Genomic DNA, 24642 nt, shown 5'->3' on the forward strand with positions numbered 1-24642 from the left:
AGAGGTGAGGGATATAGCTATTAATGATAAATTAACATGTGCTATTAAGGTAAGATGGGGAACATGCAGGAGAAATGATTTTGAGGAGACATGGAAGGTCTTTGTAGGATTTGTACTGTTAAAATGGAAAGGAGTCAAACCATCGCAAGAGGTGTTGAAATTTTGGAAGGTTGGATAGTTAGAATGGAATCAGTGGCGTAGCGTGGGGGGTGCAGGGGGGGCCGGCCGCACCGGGCGCAACATCTGGGAGTTAGGGTTAGGGGGTGCAACTCCACGGGTTAGGGGCGCAAATCCACGGGTTAGGGGGCGCAAATTACTTGCCTTGCCCCGGGTGCTGACAACCCACGCTACGCCACTGAATGGAATGGTCTCAGGGGCGGGGTGCACATTTTAATAATAATTTATTTACTATTATTACTTTGTTTAAAAAAATAAAAATAAAAGAAATCAACACTATCTATCCATTCATATTATTTATCATCCTTTCTACAATTTATGATTGAAATCACGTGCCACTGAGCAGTTTTCTTCCATCAAACCTCAGTTGGATGAAATACAGTTTCACGAACACAAACCATATTTATGTAGGTAAATATTTGGTAATTAGATGTACTGAGGTTTATCTCTTAAGGCTGAAGATATTGCTCTAGGAAAGATTCCAATGCAAAGGAGCAAGAAACCCCCAACGTGTTCCTTCCATATGCCTGTGCCACTGCCATCTGGTGACCAGCTGTTTGCTTTCTGCATTGATTTGATCTGTCAGCTCTGAAGTCGGTTCAGAACCTATTGCTGAATGTGACAGCTCCTTTTAATTTAATGGACATTTCACATCTGAGAAAACTCCATCTCCATAGCACAGATAACATTCAAGTGACTAATGTTTCTTATGAAAAATTATCGGGCAGTCCTAACAGCCTCCACTATTTATTTATGAGTGATATCTCAGCCCCAAAACTGCTGCTGGAGGTCTAGGAATGAGGCCAGCTGAGTTGTCTGTGGCCAGCAGCAGACACACTCACTCCAGAAGCTGACAGAAGAAATGGACTATTCAAATAAATATCAGATGTCAAGCTGGCTGGCTATTTTTTTCACTCTATTCAGTTAACTGATGGCAACCTTCTTGGTGCTGCTCACGTTCAAGAATTATTTGCAAGCTGTTTCCAAGGCCTCACAATACTAGTTTTTCTGAGACTCCATGGCCACCTCATGAGAAGAGAAGACTCCCTGGAAAAGACCCTGATTTTGGGAAAGATGGAGGGCACAAGGAGAAGGGGGCGACAGAGGACAAGATGGTTGGACAGTGTTCTCGAAGCTACAAACATGAGTCTGACCAAACTGCGGGAGGCAGTGGAAGACGGGAGTGCCTGGCGTGCTCTGGTCCATGGGGTCACGAAGAATCGGACACGATTAAACGACTAAACAACAGCAATATAAGAAAGATGTTGTTGGCATCCATCTGTCTCAAGAGAGAATGGAGTGCGCCTCCAGGGACGAAGTCAAACCATTGTGTTAGCAGCACTGAAGTGACCTCCCCAGGGTGCAAGCCTGGGCAGGATGTGTAGAGGTCTGGGCTGCCCAGATGACAACAAGACCCCCCTCTCGACTTTGCTGATATAGCCCAAGGGAAAGCAGAGCAATATGTCTGGCACCAGCCTGGCTGCAGGAGTTGCTGGAAGGAGACATACAAGGCGCCATCCAACCATCTTAGTGACTCCACTCCAGATTTGTGTAGGTTTTACTTCTTACCCTTTTCTCCTCCCAAAGATTTCCCGCAAGCCAGTGGAGGAAATGCTTCACATGCATCCAGGATGGGGGGGGGGAATGTTTTAATTCTTAGCCGTTTTTATCATATCGCACTATAATTTTTTTACTTTTATCAATCTGGCATAAGAACTGCACTAAATCTCACCGTAAAAATACCACCTAAATTCACAGTGTTTCTACAGCAGAGTTCATTTTACTTTACAGGTCACATTGTACCTCAAAAACAAGAGCCCAATTTTATAGAAATCATAAAGGCATCATTCTATCCAGTTCTATTTTCTACGGATTCCTCACCTTTATGTAGTCACCAAATAAGATGGGTTTAGACACAAATGAGTCTGGATCAATAGAGACTCCAAAATATTTGCCTACAATGTAAAATAGGTGGGTTAAGTTAATGGTAACTGTGCAAGCATGAAGTATGCAGATTAAATATAATATATACTAGTAAAGTAAGAATCCTTACTGGCCATGTCAGATAACATGGAATAAAAATATTGTTTATCTTCGCTACAGATGAGACGGTCATGGAAAACTCTTTGGGACTCGTGACAGAACAGCCTGAATATCTGTGCCTGGTCTCGAACTGACATGGGGCTGCATTGCAACATGCCTGCAATAGGAAAATACATAAAAAAGCGATAATATATGTAAAAAACCTAGAATAAATCCTTTTAAAGCAAATTTAAAATCAATACTTAAGCATGCTTGCAGAAGATTTGTTGGGTTTTAAAACTGTTAGTGACAGCTTTTGATGTCCAATTAACACACATGTGTTCACCATTTATTGGTTGCAGCATCAAACTGTAGCTTGGTTTTATCCTTGAGTCACCCTAAATTAATCACCACAACAGAACAACATATGGTTGCAGGGGGGAGTCTAGTGATGTTGGAGAATTCTGATGAAAACAGAAAAGGGAGTGGAAATTGCCAGTACAGTTGTACCTCCTTTGGCATCCAGGATACGTTCCGGAGCCCCGGACGCTCGACAAAAGGGACGCTCGACAAAGCGCCGCTCTGCGCATGCACGATTTAGTGCTTCTGCGCATGCAGCAAACCTGGAAGTAACCCGTTCCGATACTTCTGGGTTTGCCGTGGACGTTAGACAAAATGGACCCTAAATGGGGCGGACTCAAAACGTGGTACGACTGTATTTGCTTATTAGTCCCCTCTCCTGTAAGATGTAAAAAGGGTAATACTCTCTAAAATCTTAGTTTTGTGTGGGATATCACTGGGGGGTATCAGCAAAGATACTTGAAGATTTGCAAAATCTGCTTATGAACTTTGCATGGAGTTATTGGCGAGTGAGTTGTGGCTAAAAATAATTAAGAAATTGACTATCCTTCTCATCCATTAAAGGATATTTCAAGGCAGCAACATTAACGTATTTAAAAGCATGATTTCAGTCTGCTGAGTAAGATATATAAAATCATTACATAGAGAGACATTACAATGATCACCTATAAAAATAACTGGGAGAGAGAGCTGGGTTGCCAAATTCCAATAGATGTTTAGAACTGGATTTGGAATAACATCCCCAAGCAGAAAGTCAGCACAAATTTGTAGATAATTTTTGCAAATTCTCCAATAGTATTTAGCCCCTACAAGTTTTAACCATATTTATAGGAATGTTTGTAATACATGTTGGAGATGACAGACAGTGAATGTAGATAAGGTCCACATTTCCCAGTTTTGTCTCAGAATAAGGAATTTTTGGGTAGAAAGAATAAATGAGATTGAATTTAGAACAGGTTATATTTAACCTCTTGTAAGACCCTTTGATTGTACTCAGTGTGATCTGAAGATACAGAACTGTACTGCATCTTTTAACTGCTGGAATGTTGATCTTTGCAAAGTTAAATAAAATAAGGACTCCAACTGATGAATAATAGATTATGAAATTATGGGAAATGGTATGCACGGTCAAACTAACTAATACGGCAAGGGTTAGAGAGGGGTGACAATATTGACATACTTATTACATACTGGAGTAAAAGGCTCAATATAATGCACAACCCTATGCACTTACTTTGTTGTAATACAAGTTATTTTGTTTTGTTTTAAAGTATGTGATGTACATTATGCACAATTATGATAAAATAACCTTTTGATTTTAAAAAAGGAAAGGAAAAAAGCACATGGTGTTGAGTTAACAGCACAGCTTTACTTTTACAATTTTACTTTTACGCAGTATTGCATTAGCTGTCTTCTTCTATTTCGGTACAAGTCTATACTGCTACTACTAACTTTTCTCTATTCTCTTGAAATGACTTTTCAAAATTTCACAGTAACTCTAGAGGAATGCAATGCACTGCTTTTTCACAGCAATATGCCAAGAATAAAGTTATTTAAAGGTAAAACACAGCATGCTAACATTAGACAGTAGAGAGAAATTACTAGGAAAAATAATTATTGACAATGTGAGCACAAAACTGGTACAGAGATTGTGCCAAGTGGAAATACTCCTTACCTTGCACACATTTTGACAAATCACGTAAATTAAACACATAATGGGATTTTGCTGGTGTTGGAAGGAGATCAATGCTCATTCTTTGATATATTTCAACAGCAGCCTCCACTATACTTTTTGCACTCTGCCTTACTGTTGTAGAGAAGTCAGCCAAAAATCCTTTTAAAATAGCCTAGTCCGAGGAAAAACAACAAAACAAAACTTAAGCTCAAAATGTAATTAAAGTTTTGTGGTGTTCTCTCTTTTATTCTGCTCAAGCCAGCTGTGATTTCAATGTTTCTTTTAAAAAGTGGAACTACATCTTTTTATATTAACAGAAAAGCACATCCTGTATTTCTTTCAGGCATCTGCCAGTCCAACTATTGATCTATTATTGTGTTTGACTGCCAGTTCACGTATTCAGAAAGTTTTCCCCATTCATCCCAGTGAGAAACTTCCATGTGTGCAAACAAATCCATCAGCATGAATGGTGAAATGTGAACAAGCAATACTGCTAATGGGTTTATCGTGTTAAGGTGCAATTTTCAATGGCAAAGATTTCATGGTGGGCTCAGTAGGTAGGGCAGGGATATTTGCATTTGGTTTGCTCTGATGCTTTTTAAACAGTTGTAGATAGGTAGCCGTGTTGGTCTGCCATAGTCAAAATAAAAAAATTCCTTCCAGTAGCACCTTAAAGACCAAACAACTTGCTTTAATTTGTGAAGACACAGAAAAGGGTGATGACACCAAGCAGTATTAGACAGAACTATGCAGACCATTTACCATGTCAAGCAAATACTGAATATAACAATGCATTTCAGCCTTATTTAGGAGAATCTCTCGCTCAAAAAAGAAAGAAAGAAAGAAAGAGCCAGTCTACATCAAAGATAGTCATGGCTAGCTCAAAGTTATGCAGCTACATCAAATATTTTAAAGGCCTTTTCGTTATCAGTATCATTTCAGAAGCAGGGAAAAACCGCACATTTTAGCCTGAAGTTCATTGGGGTGATTAATACTTGCTTCAATTTGCATCAGTCCCCACCTTCAGCCCCACAACTATAGGTGTGGCTATGAGTGAGAAAGAGGGCATTTACTTACTTACTTGCAGTTTAATGCCAAAATAGGCTTCTAAGCAGTTTACAAAGTATAAAAAACCAACTTACACAAACAATTGCAATATACATATCCAAAATAAAAAAAATTCCTTCCAGTAGCACCTTAAAGACCAACTAAGTTAGTTCTTGGTATGAGCTTTCGTGTGCATGCACACTTCTTCAGATACACTGAAACAGAAGTTGCCAGATCCTTCTACCAAGAACTAACTTAGTTGGTCTTTAAGGTGCTACTGGAAGGAAATTTTTTTATTTTGACTATGGCAGACCAACACGGCTACCTATCTGTAACAATATACATATCCATAATTCAAAAGCTCACTAATACAGTGCTATGACCCTCATGGTCCCTTCAGCTGATTCTATGATTAAAGAAATACATCAATTAAAAACAGGATCATGTGGAGTTTTTAGAGAGTGCCATGGGTACTACCCACTTCTTTTTGCTTATCTACCAGAACAATAGATCCTCTTAGATTTTTGTAACTTTTTTAGATAGCATGATGACAAAACCACTAACAAATCACAGGAATATGGACCAGAGGTTGTGTATGATAAGATGGCAGTTCTGAGGGGGGCCCTCAGAAAAAAAATATTTGAGGATCTATAATGATTCATATCTCACAACCCTGTTTTTGTACCAGTGCTAGAAAACACCATTCCGTGATTTTTATGGTTCAGCCAAGAGAGATGCGATACGTGATTTGAGGATGGTTATAAGGGTGGGGAAGTCTGGGGGGGGGGAATTATGGAATTTCAAGAGGATCCATCTTACTGGATCCAATGTGTGCATGTGCACATATACACATTCTCTCTCCTGCAGCACCCCACTTGCTCATCTGGTATCCACAGACTTGGTCTAAAGTGCACCGATATTTAAAGGTATCAGGACTCTGCATTCAGTGCTAATCTTCAATAATGTTCATAAATGCATATCAAAAACTTTCAGCACTTCAGAAAGTAACACATGCTACTAAGAATCTGTATAAGTCCAGCATCTCAGAACAGCGGGTTATGGCAGACTGAACAGAAGAATCTATTTTTTGTTCTTTGTTACTGTGGGGAAGTTGCTACTGACCTCGAAAATTTGTTTAAGGCTATGCTCAGAGGGTGTCGGAAGACACAGCATCGCGAAATGTCTAATGAAACGTGCTGTAACTGGATTACGTCCACCACCTGGAGGTGCACAGGCTGAACAAATAGTTACATCCTAGGGGGGGGGGAGATCATAGATATTTTGTGTCAAAACATAATACTTAAGTCTTTAATCCTATAAAAACTTGTTTCATACATTTAAACCACAGCTCAGATAACATGCCTGATTCCCTATTCTTATTTTTAATTCAGCATCAAACTGTACTGATGAAATTCTATATATAGTAAATATCAAGGCAGGCTAAAATTACCGTATTTTTCGCTCTATAAGACGCACCAGACCACAAGACGCACCTAGTTTTTGGAGGAGGAAAACAAGAAAAAAAAATATATTCTGAATCTCAGAAGCCAGAACAGCAAGAGGGATCGCTGTGCAGTGAAAGCAGCAATCCCTCTTGATGTTCTGGCTTCTGTGATAGTTGCACAGCCTGCATTCGCTCCATAAGACGCACACACATTTCCCCTTACTTTTCAGGAGGGAGAAATTGAGTCTTATAGAGCAAAAAATACAGTATTTGTGGTGGCTTGAACCTTAAACCTCATTCAATGCCCTTCAGCAATCATCAGGTGTAAGGAAATGCTGTGTCTGCATAAGCTGAAGGGGAAATGAAGCAGGTAGAAAGCAAAATGAATGAAGTTTAGAGATGTATAAGGCAGACATAGGCAAACTCCAGCCCTCCATATATTTGGGACTACAATTCCCATCATCCCTGACCACTGGTCCTGTTAACTAGGGATGATGGGAATTGTAGTCCCAAACATCTGGAGGGCTGGAGTTTGCCAATGCTTGGTATAAGGTATCATGATGGATATGTGTTCAAAAAAAATGTGGGGAAGCCTTTTTTGGAACTAAAGGGGGGCGTATTGTCATAAAAAACCAGAAATAATAACATTAAAAACTGAAATGTGTGAGAGAAAGGATGCGCAAGTGAATGCTGGAATGTGAAGCTTGTGCTTTTCCAGAGAACCATAAGAGAAGGACAGAACAACACGTACGCAGGAGCTATTGCTATAACTTGAGGACAGAGAAAGGAGAGAAAGCTAAGAAAGTTGCTATGCCTTGTGATTAAACCAGTGAAAGCCAGCAGAAGGAAGTGCTGCCATATATTGACATAACTGACCCTTTGCTTCCCTTTGTTTGGAAGTGTGCCATCCCTCAACCACTCGCTGGTTGAGTTTGTGCCGCACTGTCCTTGCAATGCCTAAGTAAATGTCCTGTTCAGCTGACAATTGGAGTCTGGATCTTACTGACCCTATAGGCTGAACCCAGCTCATGGTAAACAGTGAGTGTGTTTTCCCCCCAAACCTATGGCCATATATACATTATTTACACAATGGGTCCCACGTGATTGGCTGATTCAACTCCCCTCCTGGAGGCTTATTGGGCTGCTCCTGCAGGTGAATCAGGTTGCTGATTCACTTCCTCCTGGAGCCTTATTGGGTTGCTCCTGCAGGCCAATCAGGTTGCTGCCTTCCAGAATCCTACCTGCCTATTGTTCTAGGAACCAAGCTCAGCACATAATAGGAACCTCAATACTTTCCCAACAGAATAGATGGTACTCAGATTATAGCATTCACTGTCACAACCAGCTGAAGGCAGACTTGCCTGTATTTCCTTCCAAAACAGTTTCTCTCTGTCGTAGAACCCTCCAAAGTCTTGATACTGTCGTAGTAGCTCAATAGGGGGCTGAGAACCATAACGATCCAATTTAGGCATGTTTAGATCGTCCACAAAAATGACAACTCTTTTTGACCCTGGTGCTCCTAAACAACAGAAGAGTGGAGAAACCACTGTTGGTAAGTTTTCCCCAAATAACAAAATTAATACACAATAGCACCGAGTTTTTTACACTTCAGAAATTAGCAGGCTTCCAATGCTGTTAAACTGAAACATCAGTTAAACTGAAATGGACCACTGATTAACCAAAGTTTATTATTTCATAGTCTTTAATTTGACTATGGCAAATATGAAGAAAATTAGAGACCTGAATAATGTGGCAGAATGGTTAAAATATTACAGAAGTAAACATAAATGCCAAAATATAGATTGTTGTCCTAATGTTGAAAGCAACAGAATCCTTTCTGGATGAATATGCAGTGATGTGTGAAAAACAATGCTGATTTTCAATCAGCCTGCATTACATGGAACTTTTTTCCTTTACTGGAACCCCTAGTTTTGATCCAAGTTCTCTTTTAAGCAATTTTTATCCAAAGCCCTACTCAGACCTCGTGTGGGTGTTCAGTATATCTGATGTGACTGTGTTCTTAGATAATGCACTTGATTTAGATTTAGCCCTAAGCAAAGCAAATTGTACATTATTGTACAATTTATAGGAAGGAGATATATGTATCAGTGGCAGGGCATGGGGTAGTATGCACAGGAAGGAGCAAAAGAGGATGAACGAAACATGTCCATAACAACCTCAGGTCAAAATATTGTTTCACTTCTCATTAGAGTACAGTATGTGAAGATGTGTTGCATTTCCCAAATGTCAATGCTGCCCTCCTGTGTTAAACTGAATGGAGTACATCAGATTATAGCCTACATCAGGTGCAGGGAAGCTCTGGCTCTCCAGATGTTGCTGAACTAAAATTTCCATAATCCCAGGACATGTTCTGTGCTTGATGGGAGTTATAGTTCAGCAGTATCAGGAAGGACAAAGATTCCTCACCCCAGGCCTACATTTAACTAAAAACCAACAGCTTTAAAACTGAAGAACTCTGAATCTTCTTTCTTCCTGCTGCTTCCAGGTGTAATTATTTAGCCTTATCTTTGGGAGAATTCTTCTCCATAATTCTGTAGGAAAACCATAGGTAATTTGGGAAAATTTACTTTGCACTAACCTGTTGTGGAGTGTTGTTGAAATCGGCAAAAAGAATGAAGAGTTGATTACAAGAAATACAGCCAACACAATTTAGGCAACAAAATATATTATAAACCTCTTTACCTAAAATATTTTTCCGTTTCTTTTCTAATTTGGATTCAATAATCTCCTGTGTCCTTATAGATGAAGTCTGAGCAGAGAAATTTAGGTAAACGGGAACATAACCAGCTTCCTCTTGTATTCGGTTTAGCAGTGCCCTTGCAACTACAGACTTCAAATGACAAAAAAAAGTATAGCAAGCAACAGTGCATTATATGCACAAAAAAATCATTGCAGTTACATTTGGAAATATTATTAGCTCCTCATAATGAGTAGAATTCTCCACTGGACTATACACAGAGAAATCTAGATTTGAGAGATTGTTCCCTGAACAACTATTTTGAATTTATGCCACCGAAATTTACCACTATCAAGTTGCTATGTCAGCTAACTTGATGAGCTTTTTCATGGTCACTGGATTTAAAAAATTGTGCTATCTGAAAATTTTGATGGCTTAGTTTTCCAAAATATTAATCAAACTTGTTAAATAGCAAATTGTTTACAATGCATCATTTTGTTTTGGAACATATTTTTCCATTTTTACCCTCATCATTAGATTAGAAGATAATTAGAACATTACAGAAGTAATTTATTCAGTGCCTCTCCCTGCAACATTATCTACCTATTCTCCACTCTCTTGAGGAATCTCTATAGATTTAATTAAAACAGTGCCTTAACTAATGTCCCTTAAAATTACTAATTAATAACTTGGTGGATTTGATGTTTTTGGATTTATATAAATGATTTAACTATTTTGTTAAGCAACCAAAAGAAATCTCACCTTGCCAACCCCAGTTATCCCTGTGAACAACACAGAATGTCTGACAGCTAGCAATTTTTCCATAAGAAAGCCATAGCGCACAGTGTCGGTGGTAGGAACAAGCATTTCAAAAAATGGTACAGTGTGGCTATATTTAAATGTAGGTATAATTCGCTCCCACGGATCCAGTCGCTTTGTCTCAAAATCAATGAAAAGACTCCACAAATCACCAGAAGTTGGAAGCTAGAAAGAAGAAATAATCACATTCATCCTTGTCAAGAACTGGGAAGAAGGGTTGGAATACATGGCAAAAGGGACGATTGGTCTTACCATCAAGCATAGATTTGATAGGTATCAAATTAGGGAAACAGCTCTCTTTGTACAGGCATATAAGGGTTTTGAATTATTTTGTCACATACATGCATACCCTGTTCAGAATTTCTCCCTGATTTCTAGACCTGTGAACTACTCTTCCTTCAAGGCAGGAGCCGACAATTATTAGCTTGGGGTGATAGGTAGAAACGGGTTGGTGGAAGGGTGTTATATATAAAACTTGTTTCTGAATTTTAGAAATTTTAATATTTTAACGACTGTTTTCATGACTGTTTTACTAGCTGAATTTCACCCTCCAACGATTGTATAATAAAAGGCAAGACAGAAACTTTACAAATAAACAAATTATTGGGCATCTTCCCACAATCATGAAGACCAGAGCTTTGTTTTGAACCCTTCAAAAGGCACTCCATGTTAGAGCCCAAACTGCACATTGTGAATCGCAATAGAAGTTATGGCTGCTAATTGCATTTATTTGTTGCTTATTGCATAAAATGCCTGAGTTTCATCACAACAATATTAAAACATAATTGACACAAAGAGCTCATCCCTTCAATAAAATAAAAAGGACAAATCCTACCCCACCCCGCTAAAATATTAACACAGGCTATCATAATATATAACTCCAATTAAGAGCCAAACACCTGGGTGGACAGGAATGTTTTTGCTTGGTGCCTAAATCTGATAATGATGGCACTAGGCATATCTTTCTCCAAAAGGCCTCCCACAATCAGGAGCCACCACTGAGAAGGCCTGTTCTTGTGTTGCCACCCTCTGCACCTCCCTCAGAGGGGACATGGGTGATAAACATAGGGTCCAGTTATGAAGATCCATGGATATTCCTTCACACCTGGAATTCGTGGATGAATTTTGTAGGCCACAAAAAATTGGGTTTAGCTACCCAATTAAAAAATGAATTGTTTGAGGGGCATGTCTGACTCCAAGAGCACTTGTAGAAGTGCCTCTATACAGGCTGCATTCGAAGAGAAATTCTTCCTGCTCTTCCAGATTACGCTGCTCTCACAATCACTATAAATGAAAATGTGTAAGCAAAATAGTATGCTTCATACCTTGGCATCTGGGTTATCTTCAAACTGCTGTCTTATAAATGTATCGAAACCATCCCAACAATTCTCTGTTAAATTTCCACCAACTGACCACAAATAACAGAAAACAAAAGTCTGGCATACAAGAGAATTTAACCTAGATTGTTCCTGTACAAAGAAGAAAAGGAAAATAAATACTTTTTAAAAAAATACGTGTACTATTTCCCCCATATCAAATTAACATATAGAAAACTCCAGTAATCTGAATGAGGTAAATTTAAAATTCTCTTTCGTAAAAAATAATATGCTATTATACCTTAGCAGGTACCATATTTTTCGCCCTATAGGACGCACTTTTTCCCCTCCAAAAATGAAGGGGAAATCTGGGTGAGTCCTATGGGGCGAATGCAGGCTTTCGCTGAAGCTTGGAGAGCGAGAGGGGTCGGTGCGCACCAACCCCTCTCACTCTCCAGGCTTCAGGAAGACATCCGCAGCCTAGGCAGCCCTGTGGGAGTTCGGGCAGGGCTGTCTAGGCTGCGGATAGTAGCCTGCTTCCTGGAGCGCCGGGCGTGCTGAAAGCAGAGCTCCCGGCGCTTTGGGAACACATCCGCAGCCTAGGCAGCTCTGCAGGAGGTCCCGCAGGGAGGTCTAGGCTGCAGATAGCAGCCTGCTTCCCGGAGTGTCGGGCGCCCTGAAAGCAGAGCGCCCGGCACTTCGGGAACACATCTGCAGCCTAGGCAGCCCTGTGGGAGGTCTCCGCAGGGCTTCCCACACTGCGGATAGCAGCCTGCCGCCCAGTGAGCGGGGCGCCCTGAAGCAGAGCGCCCCGCGCGCCGGACAGACATCTGCAGGAGGTCCCGCAGGGACGTCTAGGCTGCGGATAGCAGCCTGCTTCCCGGAGCATCGGGCGCCCTGAAAGCAGAGCGCCCGGCGCTTCGGGAACACCTCCGCAGCCTAGGCAGCCCTGCGGGAGTTCCCCGCAGGGCTCCCCACGCTGCGGATAGCAGCCTGCCGCCCAGTGAGCGGGGCGCCCTGAAGCAGAGCGCTCCGTGCGCCGGACAGACATCCACAGGAGGTCCCGCAGGGACGTCTAGGCTGCGGACAGCAGCCTGCTTCCCGGAGCGTCGGGCGCCCTGAAAGCAGAGCGCCCGGTGCTTCAGGAACACCTCCGCAGCCTAGGCAGCCCTGCGGGAGGTCCCCGCAGCGCTTTCCACGCTGCGGATAGCAGCCTGCCCCCCGGCGGGCGGGGCGCCCTGAAGCAGAGCACCCCGCGTGCCGGACAGACATCCGCAGCGTGGGGAGCCCTGCAGGAGTTCCCCGCAGGGCTCCCCATGCTGCGGATAGCAGCCTGCCGCTCGGCAGGTGGGGCGCCCTGAAGCAGGGCACCCCTCGCGCCGGGCAGACATTGGCCAGCCCCACAAGCTCGGGGGACAGCAGGGAGGCGCAGCGCTGCCATCCCGCTGTTCCTCGACCTGGTTCGGTTTCCCCGGCCTGCTTTTGGGAGGGAAATAAAGGGGGAAAAAATTTCCTTTATTTCCCCCCAAAAAAACTAGGTGCGTCCTATGGGACGAAAAATACGGTATGAGCGACAAAGATATGATATTTTCTATATAACTTGATTTTAGATATTTTCCTGTGTGAAGGTTTTTATGATGTGCTTATCATTTAATATGTTTTTAATTAAGAAACCTAAGCTACAACAATTCTATTGAACTCCCATCCACAAGATGGAGTTTCAGATGCCTGGTCAAAACTGTTTTGTTTTTTTGCTTGTTTTTCGGGCCTTTGCACCCTGAATGCTTCTCAGATGATCTAAAAATATATTTTTTAACTGAGATTTTAATTTTTTGAGAAAAACTTGCATGCATGAGCAGCATCACGTTCACAATACACTGCTAAGTGGAATCACCCATCCAACAATACACACATGTGCGTGCACACACACACACACACACACACACACACACACAGAGTTACTCAGTTATAAAAGGGATTATCTGGGAAGACCCACATAGAAATAGTTATTTAAAAGAATAACACAATATTGATACTGAGGTCTTTCCCCATAATCTACAGACACAAGGAGTAAGGTAAATAGCTATACCATTGACATATTGGGACCTCCCTTTCCAAGGAGCAGTGATTCCAGTAAACAGCAGAGAGTTGTAACTTTACTGATGTCCACTTGATATATAGCTTGCGAACACTTTTTGTGAACATATTTCAGGCCGCCTTCAACGTAATGGCAAAACAAGTCAAACAAATATGTTCGTGTTTCCTCATTGATCTAAAAAACAGAATATTTGTACACAGTTACTATCTTATCCCACTTTGAGAAGTAAGTACAGCTCCTAAGATGAAAGCATCTTTGACATATTAATCCATATGTGAAACATACATTTCCCGCTTACCCCCTCCCTTGGGTGGGCGGGGTTTGCGACACCACGCGGGCTCCTGGGACCGGGGAGCCACCCACCTTGTTACAGGGAGGCCGTTGCTCCGCCCCCATCTCAGCAGGCCTATGGGCGGCCAGCTGAGGGTGGGGCAAGAACCAGCAAAGGACCGATGCTCTTCAGCCCAGGCTCACTTGTTTTTCTTTCCAGGTTCACCTGCCCAACCCTCCCTGCGTATAACATGGTCTGCTTTAGAGGTCAGCGGGCGCTGCTATGGTCGTAAGATGGTTTCTATATTCAGAACCGGGAAGGAATTTTCTTGCATTGGCAGGTTTCGCCTTCCCCATAGCATCTCGTCACAACTTTGGCGGTTTTAGGCCTTGGTCAGTATTCTATAGTCTATCTGTGAGTCGGAGGCAGCATATTGATGCACCCCCATGCGGCGGCGTTTGCAGGGCCCGTTAAAGGGTTGATTGCAGGGGTCACTGGCCCTACAGCAGCGGCATATAGGTCAAACTCCCAGCTAGGTGAAGTGGGAGGGCAGGCTGGGTAAGTTCACGCTTTCCAGTCCCCTCCCACAACACGTGATTGCCCTGCGCAGCCTCAGCCCCTATCGGGCACAAGAGGGATACCTTCCAAGGCCTAAGCCAATAAAAATAAATAAAGTAGTGGCCTAATTTAAACCCATACATTGTTGTTCATGTCTCATCTCTTGGGGCTGTGGTGGGCTCCGGGAACAGGGTTTTAGTGCATGGGCTCGCAAATCACTTTCTCCAGTACTGCAGTGCCCCACACTGACCAAAGTGGAGCAAAAACAAAGCCACTGAGAAACCAGAGGGTGTGAGCATGTTTGAAAGCCTCCAGAAATATTAAAAATATATATTTTAAAATATTGCTACAAGAAGCAACCTTTCCCTCCTGCCCACAGCCCCAATGAGATTTCAGCATGCTCAGTACCACAGAGCGTTGGGTGTCAGTTAAAAAGAACACTGAAAATTTTCCCTTTTGGTTAAAAGTGCTTTTGCAAAACCTACTCTGTCTTCAAGGCCTGCCATCCATGTCTTCACATATGGGATCCACTTCAGTTCCTCAGGATCAATGTAGACCATTCCGCATCGGCTAACTGTGGCAGGTGAAGCAACCCTCAAGTCTTCCACCTGAAAGTCATGGATATTGCATATTTCTGTTTCAGTATATAAATTTAAAAAGCCACAAGCAAAGATGCAAATAAATAGTGTGATATCTTTGTTCCAGATATGCACTGAAGAATTAGAATAAACATTTGAACCTGAGAAAGAAAAGTACCTCAAACATCATGTGAATGTACGGTGTGAGTTTGATTCTTTCGCTGTTAGCCAGGCAAAGCATCTTGTTATCATCCAAAACGGTGTTTAGGTTTTCAATCCATAAGGCATCCACAGGTCCATCGCTGATGATCCATTTATGATCTTCAGAGGTGTCAACCACAGCAGCTCGAACGCTAAGAGCCATCAGGCCATCTTTCCACTCCAAAGTTAAATTGTTAACCTCACCATATAGTTCACCCATTGTAATGGATTTAGGGTTCAGAACATATGTTTTAACAGGCTGGTAGAAAGGGTTTTCTTCACCCGCTTCATGCAACGCTGCAAGGCTATCTGCCAGAACCTGGTAAACTGTAGTTTTCCCACCTCCGGTTGGTCCAACGAGCATGACACCATGCCTTACCAGCATTGTTTCAAAAAGTTGTATGACTTTATGAACCATGGTATCTTCAGCCTGTAATCCTTTGGAAAGCATGACATCTATTATTGTTGACTGTAGAGTTCCATAGTCATGCTCTGGTATTATGACTCCAGGAAAGAGGTCAGATATAATCCCACTGAAAGAAATGAAAGCAAAAGCTTTATTTGATTATTTAAAGTATTTCTATCCCATCTCTCCTACCCTCAAGACAATACTTAAACAACAAAGCAGAACAATAGCCCACATTTTATGCAGGTTACCTGTGAATCCCGATTCTGTCCAGTGTGGACTCTACAATATATTCAGCTTCATCAACCGATTTCCCCTTTACTAGGAGGTAAGTAGACTGTTCCCACCCTGGAACCACAGGAAAGGGGGATTCCTAAGTAAACTCAAATTCCCCCTTTCTTCCATGGATCCAGGATGGGGCAATCTTGCAAGTAAGTATGCATAAAAGCAATGTACATCAACAGCAATGTACAGTGTGACTGACTTTGGGAGATGCTGCCTTTGGGGAAAGGGACCTCCCAAAGGTAGCATCTGTTGATGTGTACGGAAGGTGTAGGACTGACCTCCACATGCTGACCCTGTAGTTTTCCATAGAGCAGAGTTGGTTGTTGTGGCGATCACACAGGGTCCCCGGACGTTTGGCGGTCTATTGATCCCTGTGCCACCACTGTGCTCACTTCCCTGCTGCCACCAACCCGTTTCTCTCGGGTACACACTAAGTCCAGACAGTTGTTAACATTAAACCAAATAAACAAGTTTATTTTATAAGCCTTAACAAGTTTATGGTTTCAGATAATTTTTGTCAGTTTCTTAACCTTAGTTTCTTTACCGGCCTATCCCCTTCCTAATACCTTCTGACTGATTATCCCACTGTTTAACTGACTCCTCTTAACAGATTCTCTCACTCTCTCACAACAGACTAGCCCAACCCACAGACTTATCCTCCCTCTCTCTTCTCTAACTCCAAACTGACTTCTTAACAACTCTAGCTCTAACTCCTCCCCTTGGGTTCCTATTGGTTAATCATTTTACACTTAGTTAACCCTTTCCTTATGAACCCAGTATAATGTCGCACACCTAGGAGGGCAAACGCCACAGTTGTACTCTAGGGAGAAAGCAATACTACTCTCAGAGGCTTCCACTCTTTGGGCGTGATATAGTCCTTCAGCCACATGGAGATGGTTAAAGTGGGCTACTTTACTCAGAGGGAAGACTAGGGTTGACTGAAGGAAACAAATAAGGCCTCGCTGGAGTCATTGGTTCTGGAAATATAAGCATTAAGGGTCCTCTTCCTTTTGCTTGGATGGAATGGCCGAAGTCGGTAAGACAATTTACTCTGAACACTGGAAACTGGAGCTGACCTCTGGAATAAAGGCAGAATCTGCCTTTGGTAGACTTAAACAATGAAAACAGCAGGATGGCAGAGTAACAGATCTTGCTAAATACGAAGGCATGCTTGTAACTGTGACAACAGCTCCATCTGGTACACAGGCTGAGACCCTACCTGCCTACAGACTGCCTTGCTCTAGTTATCTCCTGCTTGAACTACCACAATGTGCTTTACGTGGGGCTACCTTCAAAGGTGACCCAGAAACTACAATTAATCCAGGATGTGGCAGCCAGACTGGTGACTGGGAGTGGCCGCCGAGACCATACAACACAGGTCCTGAAAGACCTACATTGGCTCCTAGTATGTTTCTGAGCACAATTCAAAGTGTTGGTGCTGACCTTTAAAGCCCTAAACGGCCTCGGCTCAGTATACCTGAAGGAGCATCTCCGCCTCCATCACTGAGGTCCAGCTCCGTGGGGCCTTCTGGCGGTTCCCTCACTGCGAGAAGTGAGGTTACAACGAACCAGGCAGAGGGCCTTCTCGGTAGTGACACCCGCCCTGTGGAACACCCTCCCATCAGATGTCAAGGAAATTTTTTATGTTATAAACAAGTAAGTTTAAGTATGCATACTGTTGAAAATTGTTGTGTAGTTAATTTCTATTGTCGTTTAATGATTATCTTATAGCATCCCTACTGGAAATAACGGAAGAGTCATATTCACTTATGGAAAAATAAAGATTCTGTGATTAATTAAAGAAAACGCTAATTTACTACGAAATGTACCTGAACAAAACAGCATCATCTGTAAGAAATTTTGGAAGGTTGGAATCTCGTAATGCTCTTATTAATACAACATCCTCATTCAGATTTGGATTCTCTCTCTTTAGTGACCTACAATTATAGAAACATTTTAAAGCATATATTAACAGAATTATGATTACCAATAAAATTTATTTTTTTAAAAATTGGTATGCATATTTTGGTTGGAGAATTGCATCATTAGATTTGCAGAAATGCAACTATGGAAGAATAGCTGCATTTCAGTTTATGTATTGGTTTAGAGAGCATGTAGATTAAATAGGTTCACATTAAAACGTGAACAAATTTCTCTCCCTGCCCCACCCCATCTCTACCTCTACATTACCAGGAGCGGTCTCATTAATTATCTCAGTAATTAAGAGAAACAATCAGTGCTAGAGCTTTAATGCCACAAAGAACTTTAACTTTTTAGCAACCCATATCGGCAAAAAAATATAATATTTAGATACAATAGTAGTAGTATGGCATTTTTATTTAAAACAAATGGGACCAATAAATAAGATGTATATATTTCTAAGCTGGGTAAGTAAATAAAATGTTTATATGTTGGGCATGGTGATAAGTGAATATCCAAATTAAAATTATATCTCATGCAGTATGCAGATTCTTACCCAGCCATGACCAAAACAGATTTGACAGCTCTCATTCCAAAATCATAGTGGTCTTGTTGAGAAAGCTGCTCACTACACAGTTTGTACATCTGAGTCATCTTTCTTGCAAGTGTTTTACTTGATTCAAATCCTTCTGAATACAAAATAACCTAAAGTACAAAAAAGGCATGTTGTGTGTTCTTACAAAATAAAAGTTTAACTATCGGCAGAGCATCAACAAGTGCACAATGTGACTCCAAGAGAAGGCTCAACAATATGCAGCTGAGATGGAACCATTGGTCTTATCTGAAAGGTATTTCTACCTGAGTGTAATGATGCGCTAAAGAGGGTTAGTGCTCCCCCTAGTGCACGGGTCAGCAAACTTTTTTAGCAGGGGGCCGGTCCACTGTCCCTCAGACCTTGTGCGGGGGCCAGACTATATTTTGAAGGGGGGGAAATGAATGAATTCCTATGTCCCACAAATAACCCAGAGATGCAGTTTAAATAAAAGCACACATTCTACTCATGTAAAAACACGCTGATTCCCGGACCGTCCACGGGCCAGATTTAGAAGGTGATCGGGCTGAATCCGGCCCCCGGGCCTTAGTTTGCCTACCCATGCCCTAGTGAATAAACTAACTGTTGCAAACAAGACATACTAATAGAAGTATGAAAAAGAGATCCTGGGGTGGTATTTCTCCTGATGTTCAACTATTGGCCCCCTTAAAGACAACTGTTCCAGTACGTTATTCCCACGTTGTAATTTTCTGCTCTCAAACACTTTCTGCATAATCATACATATTAAAAGGTACCTCAGCAATCAAAGCATAGTTAGGAACCATCATTGAAAATGGCCTGAAAAGTGCTTTCAGATTGTCAGGTAATTCTGTCCGTCCAGCATAGCCAGGATTCATTGTAATGAAGGCCGCACAAGTCATCACCAATTTTATTTCACGTCCCTCAAACATAAACCGAGAGAGCTGTTTGAAAGAACAATTTAAGAACAATATTACATTGTGAAAATTATTAAGACCGTGAAACAGAGCTTCTGTTATCCAGAAAACACAGAAATTACCTTAGCAGCTTTAGCGTTCCTAATGGTTATCAACTGTTGAGCAATAACAGATAGAACTTCAATATCAATTCGGTTGAATTCATCAAAGCAGCACCATGCTCCAGATTGCGCCAAGCCGCTGAAGAAACGTCCCATCATCTGGAACAATAGTTCATCTTAGTTAACATGTCTCAGTTATCTCTCTCCAAAAGCTGTGATTTCAGGCAATAAACTCTTAAGGCATAGAATAAAAGGAGTGTATCTCTGTTGTTCACATGAGCACTGGGTTATATGTCCTCAGTTCTCTCCTTCTGGTAGTGCAAGGCATGAACCAAATACTATATAATTCTGCTCTAAAACCGATATAGTTATACTATCTACTACAATGGTATGCTGAGATCCGTAAATCATTAAACATAAAAATAACCATAATGACTTAGACAAAATATCATTGTTGTGGTTTGTGTAGCTTAAATATGGCTTAGCTGCACACCTGAAGGTGACCAAGCTAACAAAACATACTTGTGGCCAACAAACCAGGATTTGAAGTTAGTTTGGCTAATCTCTGCTTCAGTTAGGTTAAGGGGTAAAGGGACCCCTGACCATTAGGTCCAGTCGTGGCTGACTCTGGGGTTGCGGCGCTCATCTCGCTTTATTGGCTGAGGGAGCCGGCGTACAGCTTCCGGGTCATGTGGCCAGCATGACTAAGCCGCTTCTGGTGAATCAGAGTAGCACACGGAAATGCCGTTTACCTTCCCGCCGGAGCGGTACCTATTCATCTACTTGCACTTTGATGTGCTTTCGAACTGCTTTCGAACTGCAGGAGCAGGGACCGAGCAACGGGAGCTCACCCCATCGCAGGGATTCGAATTGCCAACCTTCAGATCAGCAAGACCTAGGCTCTGTGGTTTAACCCACAGCGCCACCTGCATTAATTGTGGCTTATTGCTACACCTGAGTGCTGTATCCTGCTTTAATGCTAGTTTGTTGTGTCTCTCTACACCTGCTGCCTGCCTGGTTACAAAGAAGCAAGGGAAAAGAGGACCATGAGCCAATCGAAATAGGTATCCTAAGTCTAGGGTGCCATGTGCAACACAGCTGGGTGCCAAGGGAATTTCATCTGGGATATATCCTCAAAAGATGCAACAGTTGCTAGTTAGTTTATCAGTAAGGGTAGTGTTGGTTGTGAAGACACTACTGTATTCCATCACAGTCATCTTGCCAACAGTCATTGGTGGTACAGTCCTACTGGGCTTTTTAAAGCACAGGTTATATTTCCTCTCACAATCCCATACTTTACACCAACCATGAGCTCAGCATCCAACGGTTATTGCAGTGTCTGAAAATAATATTTGTTAATGGAAATTACAAATTGCAGGAACTTCATCAGCTCCATTAACATGAAATGCTACAGAACAATAAAGGTGTTCACATATCGTGCTCCATACCTTGTAATCCAAGCCATCTGAACAGTTAAACACAACACACTGGATGGCAAGCGCTTTTGCGAGGTCTTTGGTAGTTTCTGTTTTGCCAGTGCCAGCAGGTCCAGCTGGGGCTCCACCGAGGTCAAGTTGCAATGCTCCCATAAGGCAGAGGTAGCAACGATCCTGAGTCAAAGTGTAGAAAGTTACATATGCATAGATACTGAACAGTGCTATGAAATTATGTCCTAATTAAAATAACACAATTGTACTGCAGTATAATCTTCAAAAGTTTGCACATTCCGCTCCTAAAAGCTAATAGCTTTAGTACGTATGAATTAGATCACTAAAAAAAAGCTGAGCCATTGGGAACATAATTCACTGAAGATATTTGACATATGGCCCAACACCGGTAGAAACTATTCCCACATACTTTCTATCAATAATGTACCTTTTACCCACACTTTAGATAGACTTTAGATAGTTTGTGTTGTTTGCTGTTAGTGTGGTACTGTAGCTTTCTGCTGCTATTATGAGGGGGGTTTCTTTGTGTGTTTTTATGAACTGCGCGTGTTTTTGTGTTAATGTGTTTATATTATAATGTATTTTTGTTACACCTAGGTTTTTAAATAAGTTATAAGTCACTTGCAGACCTTTTTGTATAAAAAGCAACCAACAAGCTTAAATAATAACAATAGCCAAAAAAGAGTTAATTCAAATAAATAATAATATTTAGAGCTTCTTCAAATCATAATTTAATATGAGATGGTTAACCTTGTTCAAAATTTTGTGCATTGTTCAGCTATAGGTGGGGGCTGCTTTTGTGGAGAGCTGAAGGAGACATGAAGAAGCCCTGATTCCACTAATTCACTTATTTTGTGACCTCACCATCTTACTGGTCAAAACAGGCTTCCAAGCTATTTGCTGTGCTTCACAAACCTGCAAGAGCAGGCTGAACAGACAAACTAGTGAAGCAACAGAAATTAGTTCCATGGACAATGATGTCTCTACTGTGTCACCTTCAAATTTCTTAAGAACAATTATTAGTCTCCAGCCCTAGAGAAAGGTAATCTTGAGTTGACAACTTATCCCTGCAGTACCTTTTCCCCTCCCATAAGCGTACATGATGCTGTAACACGTTTATATGTCTATACAGAACAGTTTTTTAAAGCAATGTTATGTAAAGGTGAACACTATTTGTTAGCAATATCTAACAGAAAGTTCCAGTTTTCGCTTACATTTCATACTACATGCATGAGGTTGAGGGCAAGGTCTTACCGTGAGTGGGGTTATCACTAATCTTGGACATGCACCCAAGTATTCGTAGGCATAAGTGTACTGGGATAAAGCCATTCTAGCTACACAGTTATCCAGATCCAGGTCCCAATAGTAACGCAGTTGCCTTTGCCAATCAAAGTTGTCAACAGAATCTACCTTTACGGAGAATATACAACATTTATTAGATGTTGATTTTAAAACTGCAACTGCACAAATATCATTTAAAAATTGTAATATACCTTCTGATTTACAAGTTCAGTAACAATGTCTCTTGCATGCACATCAATAGTTATGAGTGCTGTTATGATGTTTCTGTGGAGCTTGGGAAGGATGCCACGAACTAGTGAAGCCAATGCATTTAATCTCTATGAAAGGAGAAGAAATCACAATGTTAGGAAACATTTTCCTATTTTACTCAAGATAGTAACGTTTCAAAATGAAAGTGCTGTATCTACTGCTAATGTAAGTAGATTTGTTCCAAAAGGGGGAGAAGGTGGTTACGAATATTTTCATCAGCAATGGCAAGTGCATCCAGGGTCAGGTAAAAACATTTTACTGCCCAAGGCAAAGGACAAGATGCTGCCCTCATTTCAGAAATAGAAGGTGACTGGATTAGCAGCTGGATGATAAGACAGAATCCTCCTGAGATCAGCTTAGGAGGTACAGGCAAGCTGTCTTCCAACATCTTGCCACCACTCCGTGTCCAACTTCTACCACAAGGGGTGGCCAAACTCACTCTGCCTAATGGAAAAGCCAGCCCTGTGTTAATCCTATTTCGACCATTTTTAAAAGATCATTACAACGCCTATTAAGGAAGCACTGCTGTCACTCTGAACAGGCTTTGTTAACGATCTGTGATGTCAGGACATAGCCAACTCAGATTGACTGGCCTAGTGCTTTGATATCACATTCACGATATGACCCCTTACTGTCTGGGAAGTAGAAAGAAGCCCTAAGCGGAGAAAAACAGACAACAGCAACAGACAGGAAGAACAATTTCAAAGAAAAGTCAGCACTTACATATTTAAGGATGGGAGGGACAGAATATTGAAAGAGATTAGATGTTATGGAGAGATAAAGTGTTGTTATTCTGAGCAAGTCAATGGCTCTTTGAGCCAAGAGCTGCATTCCAATTTGAAAGAATAGTTTCGGAATGAAAAATACGCATTTTTTGAAATATCACCCAACATCACTTTACTTTGCATTAAAAACATCACACGTGGGCACTAAACCGATAAAAGGTGTCTTGTGATAAAAAGGCATTATCCAGGAAAACTGAGTTTAATCATACTTTGTGTGTTAACTGGCTAATCCATTGCAGTGTGTGTGTGTGTGTGTACACACATACCAGAAACTCAGGATACCACTGGATGAATCTGATGGCATAAAAACTTACACCATAATACAGGGGTCAGCAACCTGCGGTCCATGGGCCACAAGTTTAAATGGCCCCCGAACCATGCAGACTGCTCGCCGAGCCCCCACATGCTGTGCTAAACCGGCGCAGGGCAGGGCAGGGACTTGCTTCTGCGGTATTGGAAATCACATCTGCGCAGATGTGATCCGGCCCACGGAGCGATCTCCGCAGGAGTGAACCGGCCCAGGCGATGTAAGCCTTGCTGACCCCTTTCATAATACATTTGTTCATCTTTAAGGTGCCACAAGACACTGCTGGTTTTGCTGCAATAGACAGAGAGATCCTAACCACAGCCAGGGAGCAGCAGGAGAAGGAGAGTACCAGACTGACCAGGGCAGAAAGGAGGTGGGGGCATATTTTTGTTGTGCTGCAATGCCAGCTCCAGGATACTATGGGCAGTAGTTTCCCATAAGGCCCCCACCACATCAGGGCCCCCATCCCGACCAGTGGCACTTCTCTCCACCAGCGGAGGGCCAGCAGGTGGAAACCTATGCAGCATCTGCCTGAGCAGCATCATGGCCCAGTGTCCCCTCCTCGTTCCTCCATTACCTCCACCCTTCCTAACCATGTGTTCCACCTTCACTCAGCCCCCTCTCACTAGTTGCCCCTACCTCCCCACTGCCAGAGCATATCCCTATTCTTGGGCGTGGTGGGGGAGGTCAAGCCATTGCCTCTCAAGGGCCCCCTAATCCAAAAAACCCTTCACTCCTCAACACGAGAGGGCAGTTAGGGTTGCGCTCTCATGTGGAAACTGCTACCCGGGATAGTTAATTAAAATTATGTCAAACAGCTCCATACGATCAGTTTCAAACCCCCCCCCCCTTATGAACACTAACTTCAAAGTTTTCCTTTTCAAATTCTTCCAAAGCTTCTAAATGATCCTGTTCCTCTCCTTCTAAACACTGAGTCAGATCACGGCACCACATGAGCTGAGAAATGGTCAGCACGACCTATGTAAAAACAAAGCAGAAACAGGGCAGAATAAAGGTAGAGGCATCCACAGCTGAGAACTGCTTTAATTAACACTGTGCTCCTCCTTTAATTGCATAAATCCCCTTC

The 24642-nt window shown here is 42.0% G+C and overlaps 1 protein-coding gene across 2 annotated transcripts in view; it reads right to left on the reverse strand.

Annotated features, from left to right (window-relative positions):
- DNAH6 (dynein axonemal heavy chain 6) overlaps positions 1-24642 on the reverse strand; it is a 132101-nt gene that overhangs the window by 68691 nt on the left and 38768 nt on the right. For both annotated transcript variants that reach the window (XM_083481342.1, XM_083481343.1), the window contains 19 exons: positions 24420-24533; positions 22406-22531; positions 22167-22322; positions 20913-21074; positions 19486-19623; positions 19223-19390; positions 18432-18580; positions 17785-17892; positions 15242-15797; positions 14971-15093; positions 13648-13830; positions 11568-11711; positions 10186-10407; positions 9429-9576; positions 8087-8244; positions 6404-6535; positions 4235-4406; positions 2231-2377; positions 2059-2132 (listed from right to left, as the gene is read on the reverse strand). In XM_083481342.1, coding sequence (XP_083337468.1) covers positions 2059-2132; positions 2231-2377; positions 4235-4406; positions 6404-6535; positions 8087-8244; positions 9429-9576; positions 10186-10407; positions 11568-11711; positions 13648-13830; positions 14971-15093; positions 15242-15797; positions 17785-17892; positions 18432-18580; positions 19223-19390; positions 19486-19623; positions 20913-21074; positions 22167-22322; positions 22406-22531; positions 24420-24533 — 3180 coding nt within the window. The remainder of the gene's footprint in view (positions 1-2058; positions 2133-2230; positions 2378-4234; positions 4407-6403; positions 6536-8086; positions 8245-9428; positions 9577-10185; positions 10408-11567; positions 11712-13647; positions 13831-14970; positions 15094-15241; positions 15798-17784; positions 17893-18431; positions 18581-19222; positions 19391-19485; positions 19624-20912; positions 21075-22166; positions 22323-22405; positions 22532-24419; positions 24534-24642) is intronic.

The sequence above is a fragment of the Podarcis liolepis genome (genome assembly GCF_965112155.1).
Source record: "Podarcis liolepis genome assembly, chromosome: 17".
NCBI classification, from domain to species: Eukaryota; Metazoa; Chordata; class Lepidosauria; order Squamata; family Lacertidae; genus Podarcis; species Podarcis liolepis.